Source organism: Nicotiana tabacum, chromosome 14 (genome assembly GCF_000715075.1).
Source record: "Nicotiana tabacum cultivar K326 chromosome 14, ASM71507v2, whole genome shotgun sequence".
In the NCBI taxonomy this organism is placed as follows: domain Eukaryota; kingdom Viridiplantae; phylum Streptophyta; class Magnoliopsida; order Solanales; family Solanaceae; genus Nicotiana; species Nicotiana tabacum.
In genome coordinates this window covers 71,104,241-71,124,214 of record NC_134093.1, presented here as the reverse complement: position 1 = coordinate 71,124,214, position 19,974 = coordinate 71,104,241, and the positions used below count along the sequence as shown (strand labels likewise).

General features: G+C 38.2%; 1 protein-coding gene across 7 annotated transcripts in view; it reads left to right on the top strand.

The window, feature by feature from the left end:
* The first annotated feature begins 398 nt into the window (after positions 1 to 398).
* Positions 399 to 19,974, top strand: part of LOC107818350 (uncharacterized) — a 65,424-nt gene continuing 45,848 nt past the window's right edge. For 3 of the 7 annotated variants that reach the window (XM_016644351.2, XM_016644352.2, XM_016644347.2), the window contains exons 1-9: positions 399 to 594; positions 675 to 758; positions 2,488 to 2,575; positions 4,050 to 4,158; positions 4,511 to 4,609; positions 5,099 to 5,141; positions 8,035 to 8,106; positions 8,251 to 8,346; positions 8,503 to 8,748. In XM_016644351.2, the coding sequence (XP_016499837.1) occupies positions 675 to 758; positions 2,488 to 2,575; positions 4,050 to 4,158; positions 4,511 to 4,609; positions 5,099 to 5,141; positions 8,035 to 8,106; positions 8,251 to 8,346; positions 8,503 to 8,748 (837 nt within the window). In that variant the 5' untranslated portion in view covers positions 399 to 594. Of the gene's footprint in view, positions 595 to 674; positions 759 to 2,466; positions 2,576 to 4,049; positions 4,159 to 4,510; positions 4,610 to 5,098; positions 5,142 to 8,034; positions 8,107 to 8,250; positions 8,347 to 8,502; positions 8,749 to 19,974 lie in introns of those variants that run through there. The other 4 variants (XM_016644353.2, XM_016644350.2, XM_016644348.2 and 1 more) reach the window with 4 other exon arrangements.

Sequence of the window (19,974 nt, the reverse complement as noted above, 5' to 3'; positions counted from 1 at the left end):
CTCCTTCTAAGGTTTTTAAAAATGTATTCCAATTTTTGAAATTGGCATTCGATATGAGAAACATTTTAAACCACACATGTCCTTGTTTTTTAAAATCTTAATATCAATTTGTATAAGATGAATTTAATAAAAAATACGGGTTAAGTGACACTTCTGAATTGAAAGACTTAGAATATTAGGACAAAGGAGTACGCTAACAAAAATTAAAATTACTCTTAAATTTTAAGGTACATAATTATTATTATTTTATAAATTAGATGCAATTTAACTAATTAGTGATTGCACCATCTTCCGGTCCCTTGATGGACCTTCAACTATATCTAATACAAATGTGATATTTATTTTAGTATCAAGTGCTATATATCAATAATTTATTCTTCTTGTATTTAATTTTTATTAATAGACGCGAGGAGGTAGGAGAATTGCAATAAGAAACTCATCTTTTATATCACCCCTTTCCAAATAGTAGTATCCTTCATTTTGAATATCCTGGGGAAGAAGTGTTGTTGAAGCGAAGGCTTTGTGAAAACCAAAACCCTCTCCGCTAGAAGACTCGCGGACCTACTCACTGTTTCCGGCGATTACCCTATCACGGTACGCCCAAATTTCAGTATCTCTATGTTCTGCTTACACACACTCTCTCATCTCGATATCCGTTTGTTTGTTTGATTCAGATGCATCAGAATAGTGGAGCCGCCGATTTGGCTCAGCTTCAAGCCACCATGCAAGCAATCGAATTCGCTTGCACTTCTATTCAGGTCATTTTGTCAACTAGTTTTGTCATATCTGAAATCAATTCAACTGCTAAACCATATTTGCCATGTTCCGTTGCAATCAAGATGTATAGGTGCTGTAACTGTTGTTGGTTTGGTATGTACTGCTTTTAGCAGCCATGTTTTCTCGAGTAACTTCTCTTTACCAAACCAAATGATCTAAAGCACAACCTATGCGGTGAAATTAAGTGATGGCAAGTTCTAAGTGAGTGCTAAACATTTTGGTTTATGCCTTCTTTAGTTGAGAATTGTGAAATTAAGTTAGTCTAGTCGTATTTATCTGAAGAATTTATTCTTGTGGTATTGGATGTTGTATAATTCTAAAGGCCTTATAAAATTGAAATAGGTCCCCTTTCCATTCTTTTCCCTTTTGCTGCTGATGGGTTCCAGAGACGAGCTTCAGTGCCACACAATTTACTTGATGATTGTTCTCCATGATTTATTAATCCTCATAACCATATCCATACTACAAATTCTACAATCAAATCACAAATGTGGACATCTGGACTATGTTTGAGCATCGGCAAGTATTTGACCTTAATGAATTACAAGTTGAAAAAATTGATTTCATACTATCCATTGATGTAGCTCGCAAAGTTCATATTGCTGTTTCCTAATTATATTTTATAAGCTGGTATTCTTTATTGGAAAGTAAAGATGTGTAGAAAGTGGCGGAGTTAGCAGTTGAACTCTCTCATAAGGAAGCTTCTTAATGAACTGGTTTTTGTTACTTCTTACTCTATTGTTTTTCTAGGTTCGCTAGCACATTTCAACTTTTTTGCTACTGCGTGCTGTTAACTCTTTCCCAACCATTCTTCACGTGTTAGTGACTATTAGGAATTTTTTCATTTTTCTAGTAAGAAAGAGCATTGAGCTTATTCTCTATTATCTTGCATAAAGAAATGCGTTTCCTCCTTCCTTTAACATATATTCTTGTTCACGTTAATACCTTTAAGGACCTTAAAAATGAAGTGACACTCAACAGAAAAATTTCTTTACTCTCTTACTCATCATGAGTTGTTGAGCTTTTGTTCTGAAAAGTTTCCAGGGCAATTATGTAATTAATACTCTTTCTCCCAGTTTAGATGGCAGTCTTTCCATTTTCTGGGCGTCCAACACTGGTTTAATGATATATATATATATATATATATATATATATATATATATATATATATATAACTTTCACCACTTTCAAGAATACAGATTCAATTGACTATTCAGGTTTTAAACTGCAATATTGATGTGATATTTTCTCTATTTATTAGCTTTCAACTTTACTTAATAGTTTTTTCCACTACCATTAATTTGATGGATAAGTCAAGTTAATACCTTAAAGTAGTCAAGCAACAATTTGTAAAGTAGGACGAATGGGATAACTCTTTTTGTCCCCTTATTTAATCGTAGTGGTTTTTATTCCATATACTACATTACAGGTTTCCCTTTACATATGCACAAAATAGCCTTTAGCCTTCCATTGGAAGTGTTAATTATTAGGAATATTTAAGCGTGGACGATATAGGGAGTTTGGTTCCTCAAAATATTATAGACCTGTAGAGGTTATCTAGCTCATGAAAATTAACTAGAAAACTTGACTGTGCTAACGATTTTCCTTTGGATACATGCTTTTTACATTTTTTCTGTAACTTCTTTTAGTGCCATTTCTCTTGGATTGTAAGTTCTAAAGAACTTGTAGAACTCTCTTTTGTTTTAGCAGATGCATATGAATCCAGCAGCAGCTGAGGGAACCATTTTGTCACTAAGCCAGTCTCCTCGGCCATACCAGGCATGCAAATATATTCTGGGTAGGTCTTTATAATCACCCTCTTCATAGCTGTCTAAAAGTTTCAAAGTTCAGGCTCACTCTATCAACATTGCATTGCTTCAAGAAACAAGAAAAGGCAAGCATATGAAATGAAAATCATTTTTCTAGAGGAATAAAAGATGGCGATAATATCCTTTCTTTTAGAGTCGTGTTGTTGGATGAGGATGTTTGCTCTCGTTGTGTCTATCAGAAATAAATTTGCTAAATTAGATGAGCTTTCACTTCTATAGAGTTGGCTAGATGATTTCATAAGGTTAGTTACGTCTTAGTTGTAGTGTGGTTGAGTGACTTGTTTACTAGTTAATGGCTTGTTAATGATAATAGGGATGTCAAAAAATATTGTCATTTAAATGCATCTTGATGGGATGAGCAACAAACTTTTTGACTTAGTGAGTACAGTAAGTTTCCATAACTAACGATAGTATTAATGTCACATAGCGCTTCTTTGTCTAATGTGGAATCATGACGTGAGGCAAAACCACAGTGCTTTTGTTTCCTCCTAACAAGCCGTTGTGTTGCAATCACATGCAATGCTTTAAAGCCGCAAGGAAATTGTGAAATACGAATTCATTTCACTAAGAAATGAATGTTGATTGATTGAGTAAAATAGTACAATGTAAAAGTAGACATGTGGTGTAGGGGGATTGCCCTTGCAAAAGATTCTCTTTGCTTGATGACTTTGACTACTCATATGTCTTAGACAAAAAACCAAAGCTATAGTAGTAGACTAAAAGAATGTTACAAATACACAATAGGAAAATGAAGATATATACAACGAAAATGGCCCTAAGACCTATGCAAGTACTCCGAGTAACTTGTACGGGCAAGATAGAATTTCATTTGGTTAATTTGGTCTAGGCGGCTCTTGGTAGGGCTGCGCCCTTACTATGGGGCATCTAGACTACATCTGGCATTGGCTGCGGCCTACGCTGTTTGCGTGTGGGCATTATGGGCTCTGCCTGCGCACGACTGGTGGGCTGATGTTAGCACAAGGCACTAAGAGACTTCAGAAGACACGCCATGGGATGAGACCAACAGGTAATTGGGCACTGGTGGAAAGTAGTCCATGACATAAATCTTGACATCCAAGAAGGGAATGCGGAAGGAGAACATTAGGATATTTTTTATCCCGACAATGATTTGTTAAATATGTACAGTCCTCCATTCACGCCGTATGTTCTTTTTCTTTTATTTACCAGTATACGATGGTCTAAATGTTCAAAAATTTCAAAAATACCCCTTGCTCTTGTCTATTTTTATATTACTGTTTTGCTGTTGTAGGATCTGCAACTCCTCTAACCACACACGCTACTATACAATCTATTTTTCTTTCTTAAAGAAAGAAAGATTTCTAGATACATGATTTTCAGAAGTTGATTAGAAACTGCCTCGATAGCTAAAAATGCTGGTGCCGAGTTCTTCTATTTATCGATTAATCTGCTTTTATTTACCAGAAAATTCTCAGTTGGCAAATGCAAGGTTTCAGGCTGCTGGAGCAATTCGAGATGCAGCTTTAAGAGAATGGGTATCCCTTGAGATTGATGACAAGAGGGGGTTGATAAGGTATGCTGTTGTTTAAATGAATCGAGCATTGTAGCTGCTTTGGCTCTATATAAGTTCCATTTTTCTATTATTTTGAGATGTGTACAAATGAGAAACAATTTGAAATATTATCTCCTTAAATACAGAACTCTCGTGCTGATGAGCTTAGGCTTTCTGTTATTTCTGTAGACCTTTCTCATCAATGGTGTCTGCATCTGTACAATATAAAACTTACCCCATCCTTTTAAAGAATTGTTTTTTCCTCCCCCCCTACCCCCAACCAAAAAAAAAAAGGGAAAGGAAAAGGAAAGCAAAAGGATTCGACACATCCTTCTTTTCTGGCGGTGTTCTCAAATTTAGTCATTTACTGCAGCTTTTGCTTCCACTCTGCTATACAATATGCTAGTTCACCTGAGGGCTATGTTCAAGCAAAAGTTGCATCTGTAGCTGCCCAGTTGATAAAAAGGGGCTGGTAAGTGGCTCTATATTGGAAGTTTGCAGTCATGCACATCATAATTCACGCGTTATATATTTGCCCTGCTAATGCTAGCAGTTATGTGATCACAAAAGTAGCTCTTTTATGCGCTTGAACTTGCTCAATTCTGTATACACATATCCAACGGAGGGAATCTCTGTAAACTGGAGATTGTGCAAGATAAGTTAAAATTTACAAGGAAACCATGATTTCATATGAAGCTTTCATATTTAAGCGTGTAAAGGATATTTCTATTTCTTGAAAATGAATGAGTTTATTTTATGGCATCTTTGATCTTTTAATTTTAAGGTGCGCTTGAGTGCTATTATCATTTCCTTTGGTTAGTATTCATGTGCTTAGCCAACACAGATATTATCTTTGATATGTGCAGTTCCTCAATTTGGATTTTGTGTACATGATATCATAAATTTCCCAGCAATAGGGATTTAAAAGCTGTTCATGACTGGTGCTTGTGTCTCTGTGTAGGATAGAATTCAGTGCTGCTCAGAAGGAGACATTTTTCCTTGAGGTCTGTCTTTCAAGTTCATAATTTTGGCATTGTATGAATATCTCTTTCTTGTTTATACCCTGTTCCAGGTACATGCTTTTCTTAGATTATCCATCACTATTGTCTGAATACTTATTTTCTTCGATAATATATTAACACATGGATTGTTATTGTTTCCTTTAACTGAGAAGTCTAGATGGTTTCATGATTTGGGTATCATAAGTGATGTGCTTTCACGAAGTGAATTAACTAGACGGGACAGACTTATCATAGCACTCAAATTCCACCTAAACTCAGAAACTTGTCCTCCACTTGAAATATAAATTGACTCTACTAGAATCACCCACAAGGTATCGTAAAAGTGCTCTCTTATACCTCATCATAAAATGTGATTATGAAGCAATCCCTTGTTTCCACCACAGATTTCTTCTCAACTTGAGATGACAAGTGGTTAAGTTGTCAGTTGTGTGTTGATACTGTCATGTTATATGAACTGTCTCAGGGACACAGTACAAAAGCAGCTCATGAGCTGGTTGGACCAACTTGAGCTGCCTGACAACTCTCAGAAAGCTTGACTGATCTCAGACCTCCCTTGCCTTTTAGACAGGAGGGGCTGGAATCTTTCGTGGATCCTAACTCTTGGTGATTCTTTTATTGCAATAACTGGACCTCCCTCCCATGGACATGGTGTGAGGAAATGTCCATCATAATTAGCATTTCCTCTGAAATTTTGCAAATGAGAAAATGCTCGATCATCCTGACTTGGGTTTGATGTTCTCTGGAGTCTAGACATATGGGTTTAAGCTCCAATGATCAGCACACATTCCAGCAGCATAGGCCTTCTTGCTTTTAAAAGATACCAGAGAGAGCCTTATGCCTTGGGTTGCAGCTGAGGCATACATGGGCAATAGGGCCTTAAGGGTCATTTTTGACAGTTATGATTTTTGACATTTATGTGCAAGAAAACGAAAATCTCAGATTTATTTTGGGGGCACATAGAGCTCTCTTGAAATGGATTAAATAAAAGATACCTAAAAAAGGTTAAAATCTGGCTCTACCTTATCCAAATGAGCATAATGCCAGTTCTATAGAACGGTTATTAATCTAAAAATATTAGCATGTGAAAGTGAGTGTTGGACCTCTAAGGTCAAATACTCTTCAAGAGGAATGTTGTAGAAATGCATAGATGTACTTTCATACAAGAAAATACAATTTTGGAATCGATGTGAATTTAGGTAAAAAGTAAAAACAGAACATGATGGAATCAAAGGATTCCTACAGGCAAAACTAGCTAGCTGGATTAGGGCTTAGCTTTTAGTACACTTACATATGCTATGATACTTGCCAAGAGTCTTTTTATTCTGATTAGGGGCTTGTATGTCTATGTTGAGATAAGTGTGATACTCAGAGACCATTAGAGAACTCGTGTGTTGTCTTGAAAGACAAATTAATAATTATTGGAATGTAATAGGAGTTAATAGATAGGATTGAGTACAAATGATTCATATATCAGAATCCTAATAGTTTGAAATTGAGGCGTAGTTACTAGTTAATTGATCAATTGATATTGCATATATCATCATGTCATCGGCAGCCCAGTTATGAAAAATTGGGCTATTGGATATTTAATTAACGTTTTTAGCATGTACTTTTTTTTAAAATTTTAACAGTCCTATTTAAATTCGAAGCCAATTTATTGAAGTCTTTTCATAGTTGAGTATTAATTTAATGAGAAGCTTCAGCTTAGCTACCTGTGCCTGTCCTTTCTCTCTATGCTTGGGGAAGCTTTTGTTTCTTTAATATCCTTTATGTAGTTTTATGATAACTAATTATTTAATTCTTCCTTAAATATTGGAATTTTTACCCTCCATTATGGTAAGCCTCAAGCACTGCCGTTTTCTCTCAAAACACATTCAGGCGCAAAAAGGTACCAGTGTTGCAGAGCGACTCAAAATGCCAGCATATTTGATAGAGCATGACTCGTTTTACATATGCAAAATCAAGATGAAATGTCAGAGTTACTTGGGTCGTCACAGCTGTGGAATAAGAAAGGTTTAGGATTTCTTTCCAGCCTAGAGTCTCATTGGAGCACTCATGTTGGGAAAATGGATCTTGGACCTAACTCCACCATAAATCTAGCTCATGAGCTGAGTATTTTAGGGACCATATAAGAAACTACACCGCAATACCCTCAACTATTATGAGGCTTACAATTAGAAATACAAGCTTTAAAAATGGTAAGTCACCTAATCAGAAGACAGAAGACATTTGTTAGTCTCGGAAGGTAAAACATAGAATGCTAAGAGGCAGTTGATAGTGTTACATTTTCAAATAGAGGCTAGATGAGAATAACGTGATCCACTGTGCCATAAAAGTTCCAGCTACTAATTCCTAAGTATAAAAGCCACTTAACAGGGGAACAAGAAACTGCCAGCTGGCCACTGTTTCCCCCTTTCACACAGTCCCATGAAACAGAAGTTTCCTCTTAAGTCGTTTCTCTTTTAGTGAAAATTATGTAAACCATCAAAGATGGAAGCTTTCCCTAAAGATTATTTGTGTGTCATATCAGCATCAAAGTTCTCAATTTTTCCAGAAGTACATTAAGAAATATCTCCCAGAATGAGGCCTATAGCCTTATGCCATGAAGAGTATAGGATAGCCCCTCTTCCCCATTATTCTTGCACTCTTAGATATTTAGACTACTTTTAGTCACAGCTGTGTCTTTTGATGATACAGTAGATGCGACAGTAGAACAAGTGATAAAATTTTATTAAGTTGAATGTGCTAAATTTCTTTCTGCATTTTTGCAACAGTGACATACTCGATTATTATTTTTGAGAAGGATTAAAATGGCACACTCGATTACGGTTATCCTTTTTCAATGCATGCGATCTTTATTCTTGTGTTATGACAGGTGAGACAGGCGGTAGTTGGCAGCCATGGTCTTGATGTGCAGTTCATTGGATTGAACTTTCTGGAATCCTTGGTACATCACACATACAATATCTTGTAACTTTAACATGAAAGCCATTACCAACTGTTTTACATTTCCCGTCTTTCATGTGGGTAAAATCGAATCAGTATTTAGTCATAATATTTTCAGTTGAAATTTGTTCTGCGTCTTTTTCAGGTATCTGAATTCTCACCTTCTACTTCAACTGCTATGGCCCTTCCCAGTGAGTTTCATGAGCAGTGCCGAGTCTCTTTTGAGTTAGAATATCTAAAGGTTAGTCAGTTGCCATTGGCGCTGATATTTTTTCCTGACTTGGATACAGCTTCCATCAGGCCCCTCAGTTCAGTTTGCAGTTTCTTATTTTTCACTAAATTAATATGGTTCACATGGGTTCTTTTTTCCCCTTTTTGGTGTATTTCCAATGTGCAGATGTTTTACTGCTGGGCACAAGATGCTGCTGTTAGTATTTCCAATAAAATAATTGAATCTGATTCTGCAATTCCCGAAGTTAAAGTTTGTACAGCAGCATTGCGTCTGATGCTTCAGATCCTCAACTGGGACTTCAAATATGATGCAAACATGCCAGACAATGCAAAACGAGCCATTGATGTTTTCTCTGGTGGAGTAAGGGATGATGTAAGCTCTTCTAAGAGGACCGAATGTAACCTAGTGCAGGTAATAAACTAGTGATGCACCCGTGATCTCTTTTTTTAATCGGAAAAGGGTCAAAATTACCCTTATCTTTTGGTAAATAGTTTAAAATTACCCTCCGTCCACCTATAGGTCCAAAAATACCCCCACCGTGTTATTTCTATGGCAACTTGTTTCCCTTTAGCTTGTCTAGATGATCCTTCCCCTTGCTTACGCTTTTTGGGAGGCAGAGCAGTGGTGGAGGACTTCCCTACTCCCTTGCCCTTGTTTGCATTATCACGAGCCATAACAACCTACAACACAAATAAGCATGAATGTGAGAAAAAATCAAGAAATCCGCCTAAGGTTATCGTGAGAGTTATAGATGACCCCACACTTAAAACCGAATGCTCAATGTACTAGACTCACAATTGCGATTTAAAAATACTAGACTCACAATTTTGATTTAAAACGCACAAGTGTTGCACCACAAGTCAATGGGTACTCAAGACTTCCCCATGCTGCACAATTATAACTCACGAACTATGCCACACAAAACAAATGGTTGATAATGGAGAAGTGATTTAGCCTTAATGCAAGTAAGTGGCACATGATCTGTAACCTCTACAACCAGTACACGCATTAGCTAATTATACAAAGTGCTACAACATAATATAAGATACATGGTGTGGGCGACATGTGCACATTAAAACCAAGCTTCTAATTATGTAAAATCACCTCTACACACCCCACACTTAGCCCGATATAACATACAACTACACTCGGTTACTCAGACTTCACCAGTGCACAAAGTACTCATTCAAACATTTTATTAAACACATTGTGGGCATGAAGTGTGTGCAACTTAGTTTAGCAATGGTGGAACATGGTGGCCCTCCCAAATTTCAATGAAGTAGAGGGAATTCTAGTTTACTACTCCGTATACAATACAAAAATCAAGTGTTGTCAACCAATTTCATTCTCATTAGGCCCACCCACCATAGAAAAGAGTTCAAAAGAAGCACTAATGGGAACTTGGGAGGGGGAATGGGTTACTTACTTACTAAATAAGAAAAATAGTGGAGAAAAGGGAACATACCTGCTAAAAATACCCCTCGATTTAACGGCATGCAGGTCATAATTTTAATGTGTTGGCAGCGTTTTATTGGGCCATGTTACTCCTGGTTTTAGTCCATACGTATGGGTATCATAAACCTGGCGCTTTTTCTAACCCGCCCCATTTATTTTATAACCCGGTTGAAAAAAAAGGATGCCACCTTCTTCTTCCACCGCAACAATCGACAATCGACACCGACGACATTGGTAAAATAGGTAAATCAAAACAAGTATTTTCCCGCTTCTTTGCACTAAAATGAAATGATGAAGACCCTTTAACTTCAGCTTCGACTCCCCCTTGTACCTTACCTCCCAAAATTGCTGCTACCGTCACCTTTTCACCTGCAAAATGCCTTAGAACTTGCCAACTCACTTATCCTCAGAACAAACTTTCTTCTTCGTATGATGACTATCCCCAAAATCCAAACCTGCTTCTCTCTCTCGCTCTATCTTTCTCTCTCTCTCCCTCCCTCCTTTCTCTTTCTCATCTCTCGCCCTCCTTACACATTGTTTTGCCTTTTCTGCAATTTCTACTCTATCATCGGCGGTGACCATTGCTTCGTCTAGCCACCTTTCTTTTTGTCCACCAGAAAATGGCGAATGCTAAGAGTCTACTTTGGTTAACTGCAGATTTACGGGATCTCTTCGATTAAATTCTCTCTTATGAATGGGAAAGATATATAAGATGGTGAATGGAGTTTTAACCTAAGTTACTCGGACTCGGCAATTTGGGCACAGTACCCGTGTCGACACGACACTGACATGGGTAAGGGTGTGGGATCTGTGTCGGATCCGGTCAGACGAGATCGGGTGTGTTGACCAAACTTTTTAGGAAAATTTTGAGAATTGATTTCCCTAAATAAAGGCAAGTGGTACAAATCTCTTTATATTTGTTATTGTACTATCCCATGAAAAGTGGCGTACTGAACTTTCTTGTCAGAAAAATGGGGTACAGAGTGAGCTTTCTTGTCAAAAAGGTGGGGTAGTGAGCTTTCTTGTCAAATAGGTGGGGGGTGGGGTAGTGAACTTTCTTGTCTAAAAAGTGAGGTTGTGAACTTTCTTGTCTAAAAAGAGGGGTACAAAGTGAACTTTCTTGACAGCAAAATACATCCTTCCTATCTTTTCTCTACCTACTTTCCCTCCAAAAGGCCAAGAAAATGGACAAAGAAGCCATTCTCTGTCTCTCTTGCTTCATCTCGACTTTCTGTGACCAAAGCCAAAAAAATTCAAATTTTTTTCTTCATCCAATTTATAGCTATATTTTTAGATTTTTAATTTATTTTTTGCCGAATTCCCGTACCCGTACGATCCGTATCCTCGAATCCTAAAATTTAGATCATGAAGGATCCGACCTTTGATCCGTACCCGTGTCGGATACCCGTACCCGAGTCTGAGTAACTTAGGTTTTAACAAAGGAGCGAGTAAATGGACTGTGCAAGGGGGCGACAAAAATGGAGGAGTGATGGAGGAGATGGTAAAAAAAGGTGTGATCGATTGGGTAAAGGTTATTTTTAACCCGGGTAATAAAAGAATTGGGGTGTGTTCGGATAATGAGGCGGGTATTATACCCATATATATTGTCTGACCCAAAGAGCCACATGGCACAATAAAACACTGCCAACATATTAAAATTGTGGCCCACATCTGCTGCCATTAAATCGAGGGGTATTTTTAGCAATAGAAATAACGGGGTGGGGGTGGGGGGTGGGGGGGTGTTTTTGGACCAATAGGTGAACAGAGGGTAATCTTAGGCCATTTACCAAGCGATAGGGGTAATTTTGACCCTTTTGTTTTTTATTTAACGAAATAGAAAGAACAAATAATAATTTATTTTATTTTTTGTTTCCGATAGCCGAGGGTCTATTGAAAACAACCTTTCTACCTTAACAAGGTAGGGGTAAGGTGTGCGTAAACACTACCTTCCCCAGACCCACTTGTGGGATTACGCTGGGTTTGTTGTTGTTTCCACAAGCTACAAGTTTGTTGATGTTATATTTGAGAGTGAACAAACTCTTTCAGTAGCGTAAAAACAAAAGGACAATAGGCAAAGGAAAAAAAACGTGTACTGTGATGTAGGTAGTCAAGGGGTAGCCTGGTTAACTTGGATCCCTCCAAACCTTCACTTGTAAACCTTTGATCTTATACCTTGTTTGATTCTCAGCCTGCAAGAAGCTTCTATCCAGCACCTTCTATCTGCCAAGCAAAAGTTCCATTGAAATTAGTGTCTTTACTCTGTCCTTGTTACATGAGAGGCTTCCATTGAAAATAACAGATGTACTTGGTCCTAGTTACATGGGAGGCTTAGTACGACTACATTCTACAATTGAGAAGATGTTATGAATCCATGAATTTTGTATAGGAAGAAGTTAGAACGATGGAACTCACTTATTTGTTTCCTTGTTATCTTTTGTAAGAGTCTTGTGGCAGAGATGTTCAAAACTTTGAATTTTTGTGGAAACATTTTTAGCTCCCTCTTTGTTTGGTTAGTCTAGCCATAAATGATGCGGAAACCCAAGATCAAAACTTGAAACCCCCAAAAGGAGTATAATGAGTTCAAGAACACAAGAACAAGAATAAGAATCAAGAACTAGACCAAGGAGGCAATAAAGGGTAGGAATTGTACACAAATCGAAGTACATGAAACTTGGACCCTTCCCTAAACAAGAAAACATTGATTAGATCATGGGTTTGGAAAGAAACGAATAACTGGTTAGTCACACAGAATGGAGATTAAACCCTAAGTTTAGAATTAAGGATTCAAAACAATTAACTTTATCTAACTGTTAACAAATACAACAAGGAAAAAATGAATTTGGTTGGAACTTTGCAAGTTCCAAGAACTCGAGAAAATAGTCCTCTTAAAGAGAATAGCAATTTGAATGCTATTTACACCTAAGTAAGTGTATTTATACTAGAAAATGAACTCCAAGGTCTTTCCGAATCAGCCTTTGGTAACTGAGAAATCCGCGAGGGCCTATGATACACGGTCCGAAATTCAGTGGATAAATACGTAAAACTAGCATGGGCTGGCCAGTGTTCGGACTGTTAATTGAAAAATAACAGTGTTTCTCTAAGACTAGGTAAGCCTAACAAATTTGCGGAATAACATAATAATAAATTGAACTCCAATCTAAACACATGAAATAAATATAAAACTGCAAATCAATAATTACAACTCCCAAAACCCGGTGGAAATAAGTCACAAGCTTCTAAGAGCAAATACTAAGTGTCTCTATACATCAGAGTCTAAAGAGAATAAGGAAAACAACATAGTAAGGATAGAAGGGGACTTCGAGGTCTGCGGACGCTGGCAGATCTACCTTGAAGTCTCCACGTGCGGTCCAACTCACTGGTATCTGGTCTGGTGGGAAGAGCCTGGATCTGCACAAAAAGATGTGCAGAGTGTAGTATGAGTACGCCACAACGGTACCCAGTAAGTGCCAAGCCTAACCTCGGTAGAGTAGTGACGAGGTCAGTTCAGGGCCCTACTGGTTTAAAAGAAAAGTAAGGCAAAAGATATAATAATATTTTGAAATGACTCCAAATTTAAAATGAGAAGTTTCAGAAATTAACAGCTCAACAATTAGAGGTAACAACAGGGGCACTCCCGAGATACCGCCTCGTAGTCCCAAATGTAAATATACACGGCAGGGGGATCTCCCAAGGTACCGCCTCGTAGTCCCAAAGTAAATATACAGTACATGGGGATCTCCCGAGTAAACGCCTCGTAGTCCCAAAGTAAATATGCAGATAGGGGAATCTCCCGAGTGAACGCCTCGTAGTCCCAAAGTAAATATGCAGTACAAGGGAATCTCCCGAGTAAACGCCTCGTGGTCCCAAAGTAAATATGCAGCTGATAACCGAAGGAACAACGAATTTACAGCAAGGGATCTTACAGTTAAAGATTTAATTCAAATCAAGGGAAGCAGGTAATTCAACTAAGCATGTTGTACAAATTGCAAGTAAGAGTTAAGACACGTAGACATGCGATACTAGGCTAAACATGATCACTACATATGCTAAGGAAACTCAATTAAGGAATTTAAAAGAAAACAACTCAGCAAGAACCGATATTTCCACAATTAGCCCGTGTACGCACTCGTCACCTCGCGTACACGGCGCTCATATATCACACAGTGTTACCACAATACCAAATCCTAAGGGGATTTCCCTCACACAAAGTTAGACAAATCACTTACCTCAAACTCGCTCAAGCAATCGATAAGGATGCCTTTCCCTCGATTTTTCGACTCCGAATGGCCCAAATCTAGCCAAAAGCAATTACATATCATGAATACAACTACAAGAAACTAATTTAAATACTGAAACTACGACTTAAGCAAAGAATCGAAAAATCGCCCCAAAAAGTCGACCCGAGCCCATGTCTCGGAATCGGGTAAAAATCACAAAATACGAACACCCATTCGATATCGAGTTCACCCATACCAAGATTACCAAAATCCGACACCAAGTCGCCACTCAAATCCTCAAATTAAACTCTCCAAATCCCTAGCCTTAAACTCCCACATTCCACCTTAAACACACACAATCTAGGTGCGAAAATCAATGGGGAAACAAGGTTATTGATAAAAAATAAGCACAAGAGACTTACCTCAAGAAATCACTCGAAAATGCTCTCAAAAATCGCCCTAGACCGAGGTTGCAAAGTTCAAAATGAGAGAAATCACGAAACCCTTCGGTTTTAAGCATTGTCGGCCAATTCCACCGCACCTGCGGAATCGCTTTTGCGCTAAATTCCTCCGCTTCTGCGGAAATCACTTAAGACCCTCAAGGCCCGCACCTACGCTCCAGGTTCCGCACCTGCGGATGCGCTTCTGCGGCCCGAGATACGCTTCTGCGGAAATGGCTCCTGGCACAGATTCCGCTTCTGCGGTCCAAATCCCGCTTCTGCAGGTGCGCATCTGCGCAACCACGTCCGTTTTTGCGGACATGCCTTCCCACACTTGGTTCGCTTCCGCAGAAGCGACTCCGCTTCTGCGGCCTTCACACCGCACCTGCGACCACTGGCCATCCTCCTCGCCTCCGCATCTGCGACTCCCAACTCGCATATGCGAGACCGCACCTGCGGCCAACCCACAGCAGGTGCGATGACACCAGAACCAACCCAACACCAGAAATCTTGTAAGTCCAAAAATGATCCGTTAACCATCCGAAACTCACCCGACGCCCCCGGGATCTCAACCAAACATACCAACAAGTCCTCAAACATCATACGGACTTAGTCGAGCCTTTAAATTACATCTAACAACGCTAAAAACACGAATTGCACATCGATTCAAGCCTAATGAACTTTAAGACTTCAAACTTCTACATCCGACGCCGAAACCTATCAAATCAAGTCCGATTGACCTCAAATTTTGCACACAAGTCATAATTGACATTACGGACCTATTCCAACTTCCGGAATCGGAATCCGACCCCGATATAAAAAATTCCACTCTCGATCAAACTTCCCAAAAATCATCCCATTTCCAACTTTCGCCAATTGACGCTAAAATGACCTACGGACCTTCGATTCAACATCCGAACACGCTCCTAAGACCAAAATCACTCTACGGAGTTATAGGAATCGTCAAAACTCCATTTCGGAGTCGTCTTCACACAATTCAACCTACGATCAATTCCTACGACTTAAACTTCCAATTTTGGGACTGTGTCCCATTTCACTACGAAACCAAAAACAAATCCTCCCGGCAAGTCACGTAACCACAAAAATGAAATAGAGGGAGCAATAAATAGGGGTTCGGGGCTAATTCTCTCAAAACGACCTGCTGGCTCGTTACACATAAACAATCCAGCATAATATGTGTTTGAAACTTTTACAAGTGAATCTCCAGCATATCATGCTGGTGTAGAAAACTCTGCAATTGTGAAATTCCAGCACAATATGTTGGAGTTTAGAACTTTATAAGTGAAAATTTCACTATATTATACTGGATCCGAGTTTAAGAGAATTTTAAAAGAAATGCCAAAAATATTCCATTAAAAGCCCCCATCTGGTGTTAGTTAAAATAGGTCTTTGAAAGGCCAAGGTATCATTTGCAAGACTATAAGTTTATTACTAGAAATAATTTTGGTGCAACACTCGATGTCGAAGGTGTTTAAAGTTGCGTCTGACTTCGCCGGTGATGGTAGTGGCGATGATTGCTGATGAAGTTATCAAATTCATTATATGAAAAAGTTTATCTTTTAGTGGAGCAGCCTGACGAAATTATAATCGAAACATCGGGTAATGATTAAATTCTTTGTAAATGGATAGAATACGATCTTAACCCAGAAGTGTAAGATATTGCATCTTCACTAAATATTCATGCTGGACTCAAAAATAACATTAAATGGAGTGAAGTTAAGTTGTGTTGCTGGAGATATTTTCTCTCAGATCTGTGTGTAATCGGAGTCCAGTACAAGTACTCCTCTCATCTTCACCATTTCCTCTTCATTCTTTGTTCAACTCCAGGATATTGTTCCGGAGTTTTAAGTAGTATAAGTTGAACTCCAGGACAATATCACAGAGTTTTACTTGTAGAAATTATTAATTTCTAGTATGATATCTTGGAGTTTCAGACTTCTATAAGTGAAACTCCAGGATAATATCATGGAGTTTGAAAAAATGAAAAAGATGAGTCCACATCTCTGGGCTATTTTTGTTCAGATTTTATTTTTGTATTAAAAACGGCTATTTTTCAATACATTTGGATCAATGACTATTTTTCAAATACAGGTAAAAAAATAGTTATTTGTGATTTCCCACCTTAAATACCATGTCTAACCCATAATTAAGCTAATAAAGACCTCAAAAATATTTAATAAAGACTATATAACATGTGACAAGCATGGGCATGTATCACTTATTATGATAAGTTCATAGGGTTTAACTAATATAACTTGACTCAATTTAACTCAAGTCAGCAAGTGTTGGACATTTCTTGTGCACAAGCCTAAAGCAAATTGACCAATCGTAAGTCGTCTTCCAAAAGGAACTTTTTGACCTCTCCATTCATGGATTCTTATATAATTATAACAAAGAAATTTTTGGCTTCTTGATCTTCTTGGCTCTAGCTTCTAACTTTTGCCATAGAAGCAGAGTCATCATCGACTTCTACTGTTCTACACACCTAGAACGCACTTTAAAACCTAGAAAAACAATTCAATCCAAAGAAAATGAGCACTTTTTAAGATTCACATACAACTTTTCTACTTTGAGTGATTCCAAAAACATTTCTCAAATGTATCAAGTGCTGATCTTATGATTGGCTATACACAATTATATCATTGAACTAAACTAACACAAACTTGCTAATGAAAGCACGTAAAACATGGTTCATGAGCCACACCAAGGGTGTGACCTAGTGGTGAATGAAGTGAGTACAAACATTGAAGACTTGATTTCACATTCCGATAGAGACAAAAAATAATAGGTTATTTCTTCCCATTTGCTAAATCCTTGATAGGGTGAGGTTGAGTTATCCTATACCTGTGCTATTGGGAGATGGTGAGTATTTGGTGGAATAGTCGAAGTGTGCAACAAGTTTGCTTGGATACTACCGTTATTAAAAAAAATGGTACATAAGCTTCAGAGAGTTGCTTGTGGCGTTGGTATACTCGAAGAGCATGTCCATCTTCACATAAAAGACCAACTTTAATCCTAAAGGCGGTCTTCCATTCATCTCTATTTCTCATCCGGATTTTTCGGTATCCACTTTCCAAGACAATTTTGATAAAGAATTTTGACCCACTTAACTCATCTAACAAATCATCGAGTGGGGGATAAGTCGTCGATATTTTACCGCTATCTTGTTGACCGCATGACAATCAACACACATCCGTCATGATCCATTCCTTCTTGGGGCTAGTCTCATCGAATCAACAGATTTTCTCATACTTTCACGAACATGGCCATTCTTCCTTCCTAACATGAATCACACTAGATATTAAGTTTCCTTATAAAGATCAAAGAATCAGTTAGCAATATGAAGCTAATTAATTTGAATCTCAAGAGATATTTAGTATTTTTGATAGAGATCAAGTAAAAAAAAACAATAATATAAAATCGCAACGACAAGAGCAATTCAAGATTAAACCAAACTTTTTTTTCTTCTTTCTCGATGCTTCCTAGATTTTCCCCCCACGTTTTTGGCCTTTTCTTTAATCAAAAGGTGATACGGGAAGAACACACCAACCTTGCTCTGATACCAATAATGCTGAAACCTAAGGTCAAGTCTTGAAACCCCAAAATCAAGTAGAGTCGGTTCAAGAACACACGAATAAGGAAACAATTAAGGGTAGGAGTTGAACACACATCCAAGTATTTGAAACTTATTTGACCCTTTCCCAAATAAATAAAACACATTAAATCTAATGTTTGGAAAGAACGAAACAAGATGATAGCATTTTAGACCTCCAAGATGTTTGATAGAAACTTTAGTTTTACTCGTAGAATTAGGCCGACAGAGGTAAAGGATGCCATGAAAAATATGAAGATTCGAAAAGCTTGTGGCCCAGATAGTATCCTTATAGAGGTTTGGAAGTGTCTTGGAGAGGTTGGAGTAGTATAGCTCACCGAGTTATTTAATGCTATACTAGGAAGTGGTAGGATGCTTGAAGAGTGGAGGAAGAGCATCCTGATTCCAATCTATAAGAACATAGGATATATTCAAAGTTGTGCGAACTATCGTGGCATTAAACTCACGAATCATAGATCTACAGTTGAGGCTATATTCTTGCTAAGAAGTTTGGTCGAAATTTATCGCGAAAGGACGAAAGATCTACATATGATGTTCATTGACCTAGAGAAAGCATATGATAGAGTAACACAGAAGGTGGGTGATGGAGAAGAAAGGAATTCATATCAAATATATAAATGTCTATAAAAGTCCTATGTGATAAAAATGTGTCACAGAGACTTGTAAGTTCTATAGATCGGTTGTTAGACCAGCTATGCTGTACGGAGCAGAGTGTTGGCCAATTAAGAATTCACATGCTCAGAACATTAATGTAGCGAAAATGAGGATGCGTAGATGGATGTGTGGGCATACTAGGAGAGATAAGATCAGGAACGAAGATATACGGGGCAAGGTGGAAGTTGCCTCAGTGGTGGACAAAATGTGGGAAGCAAGGCTGTGATGGTTCGGGCTTGTGAAAAGAGGAGCACAAATGCTCCAGTGAGGAGGTGGGAGAGGTTGACACTGATAGACCGAAGGAGTGGTAAAGGTAGACCGAGGAGGAATTGGAGAGGTGATTAGGCATGACATAACCCATCTTCAGCTCACCAAGGACATGACTCTATATAGGAAAGCATGGAGACTGGGGATTAGGGTAGAGGCTTAGTAGGTAGTCGAGCGTTTATTCCTGCTTATTTACCCTAGTTATAAATGAGCTAACCAACGCACTACAAATAAGGTCCACTGGGTTATGCTATTTGCTAATGATATTGTGCTAATTAACGAAACTAGTGAGGGTGTCAACCAAAAGCTTGAGAGTTAGGGTTTTAGGATAAGCACTGCAAGTTTAGTTAGCATGAAAAGAGCGAAGTTTAGTTAGCATGAGAAGAGCATGGTTGAAATATCAAAGCTTAGTTATGTTTATATAGTAGTGTTGCAGAAATGCAGATGCTTGGATGGATGTGCGGTGACCCAAGATTAGATAAGATTAATATGAGAATGCACTGGAGAAAAATCTATTTTATAACAATGATACAATGAGCCCAATATATAATATATATTCTATTCCTACAACATATGGGACTAGAACATATTCTACTCCTACTACATATGGGATTAGGATTATTTACATATAACTATCTAACACTCCCCTTCAAGCCGGTGCCTATAAATCATATGTACCTAGCTTGTTACACATGTAACGAATACGAGGACCAGTGAGGGACTTGGTGAAAATATCTGCAAGCTTATCATTCGACTTCACCATGAGTCATGCCAAACTCTTGGATAACTTTGTTGAACTTACCATACCAGACTCGAGGAGACTGCTCTAGACCATAAAGTGACCGGCGTAAGCAACATACAAGGCCCCTGAGCAACAAAACCAGGTGGTTGATGATAAACAGAGGTTAAGTCACCGGAGACATTTGAAAATAGTGAGACTAAGTCGAATTTCACACTACAAAATACGTTC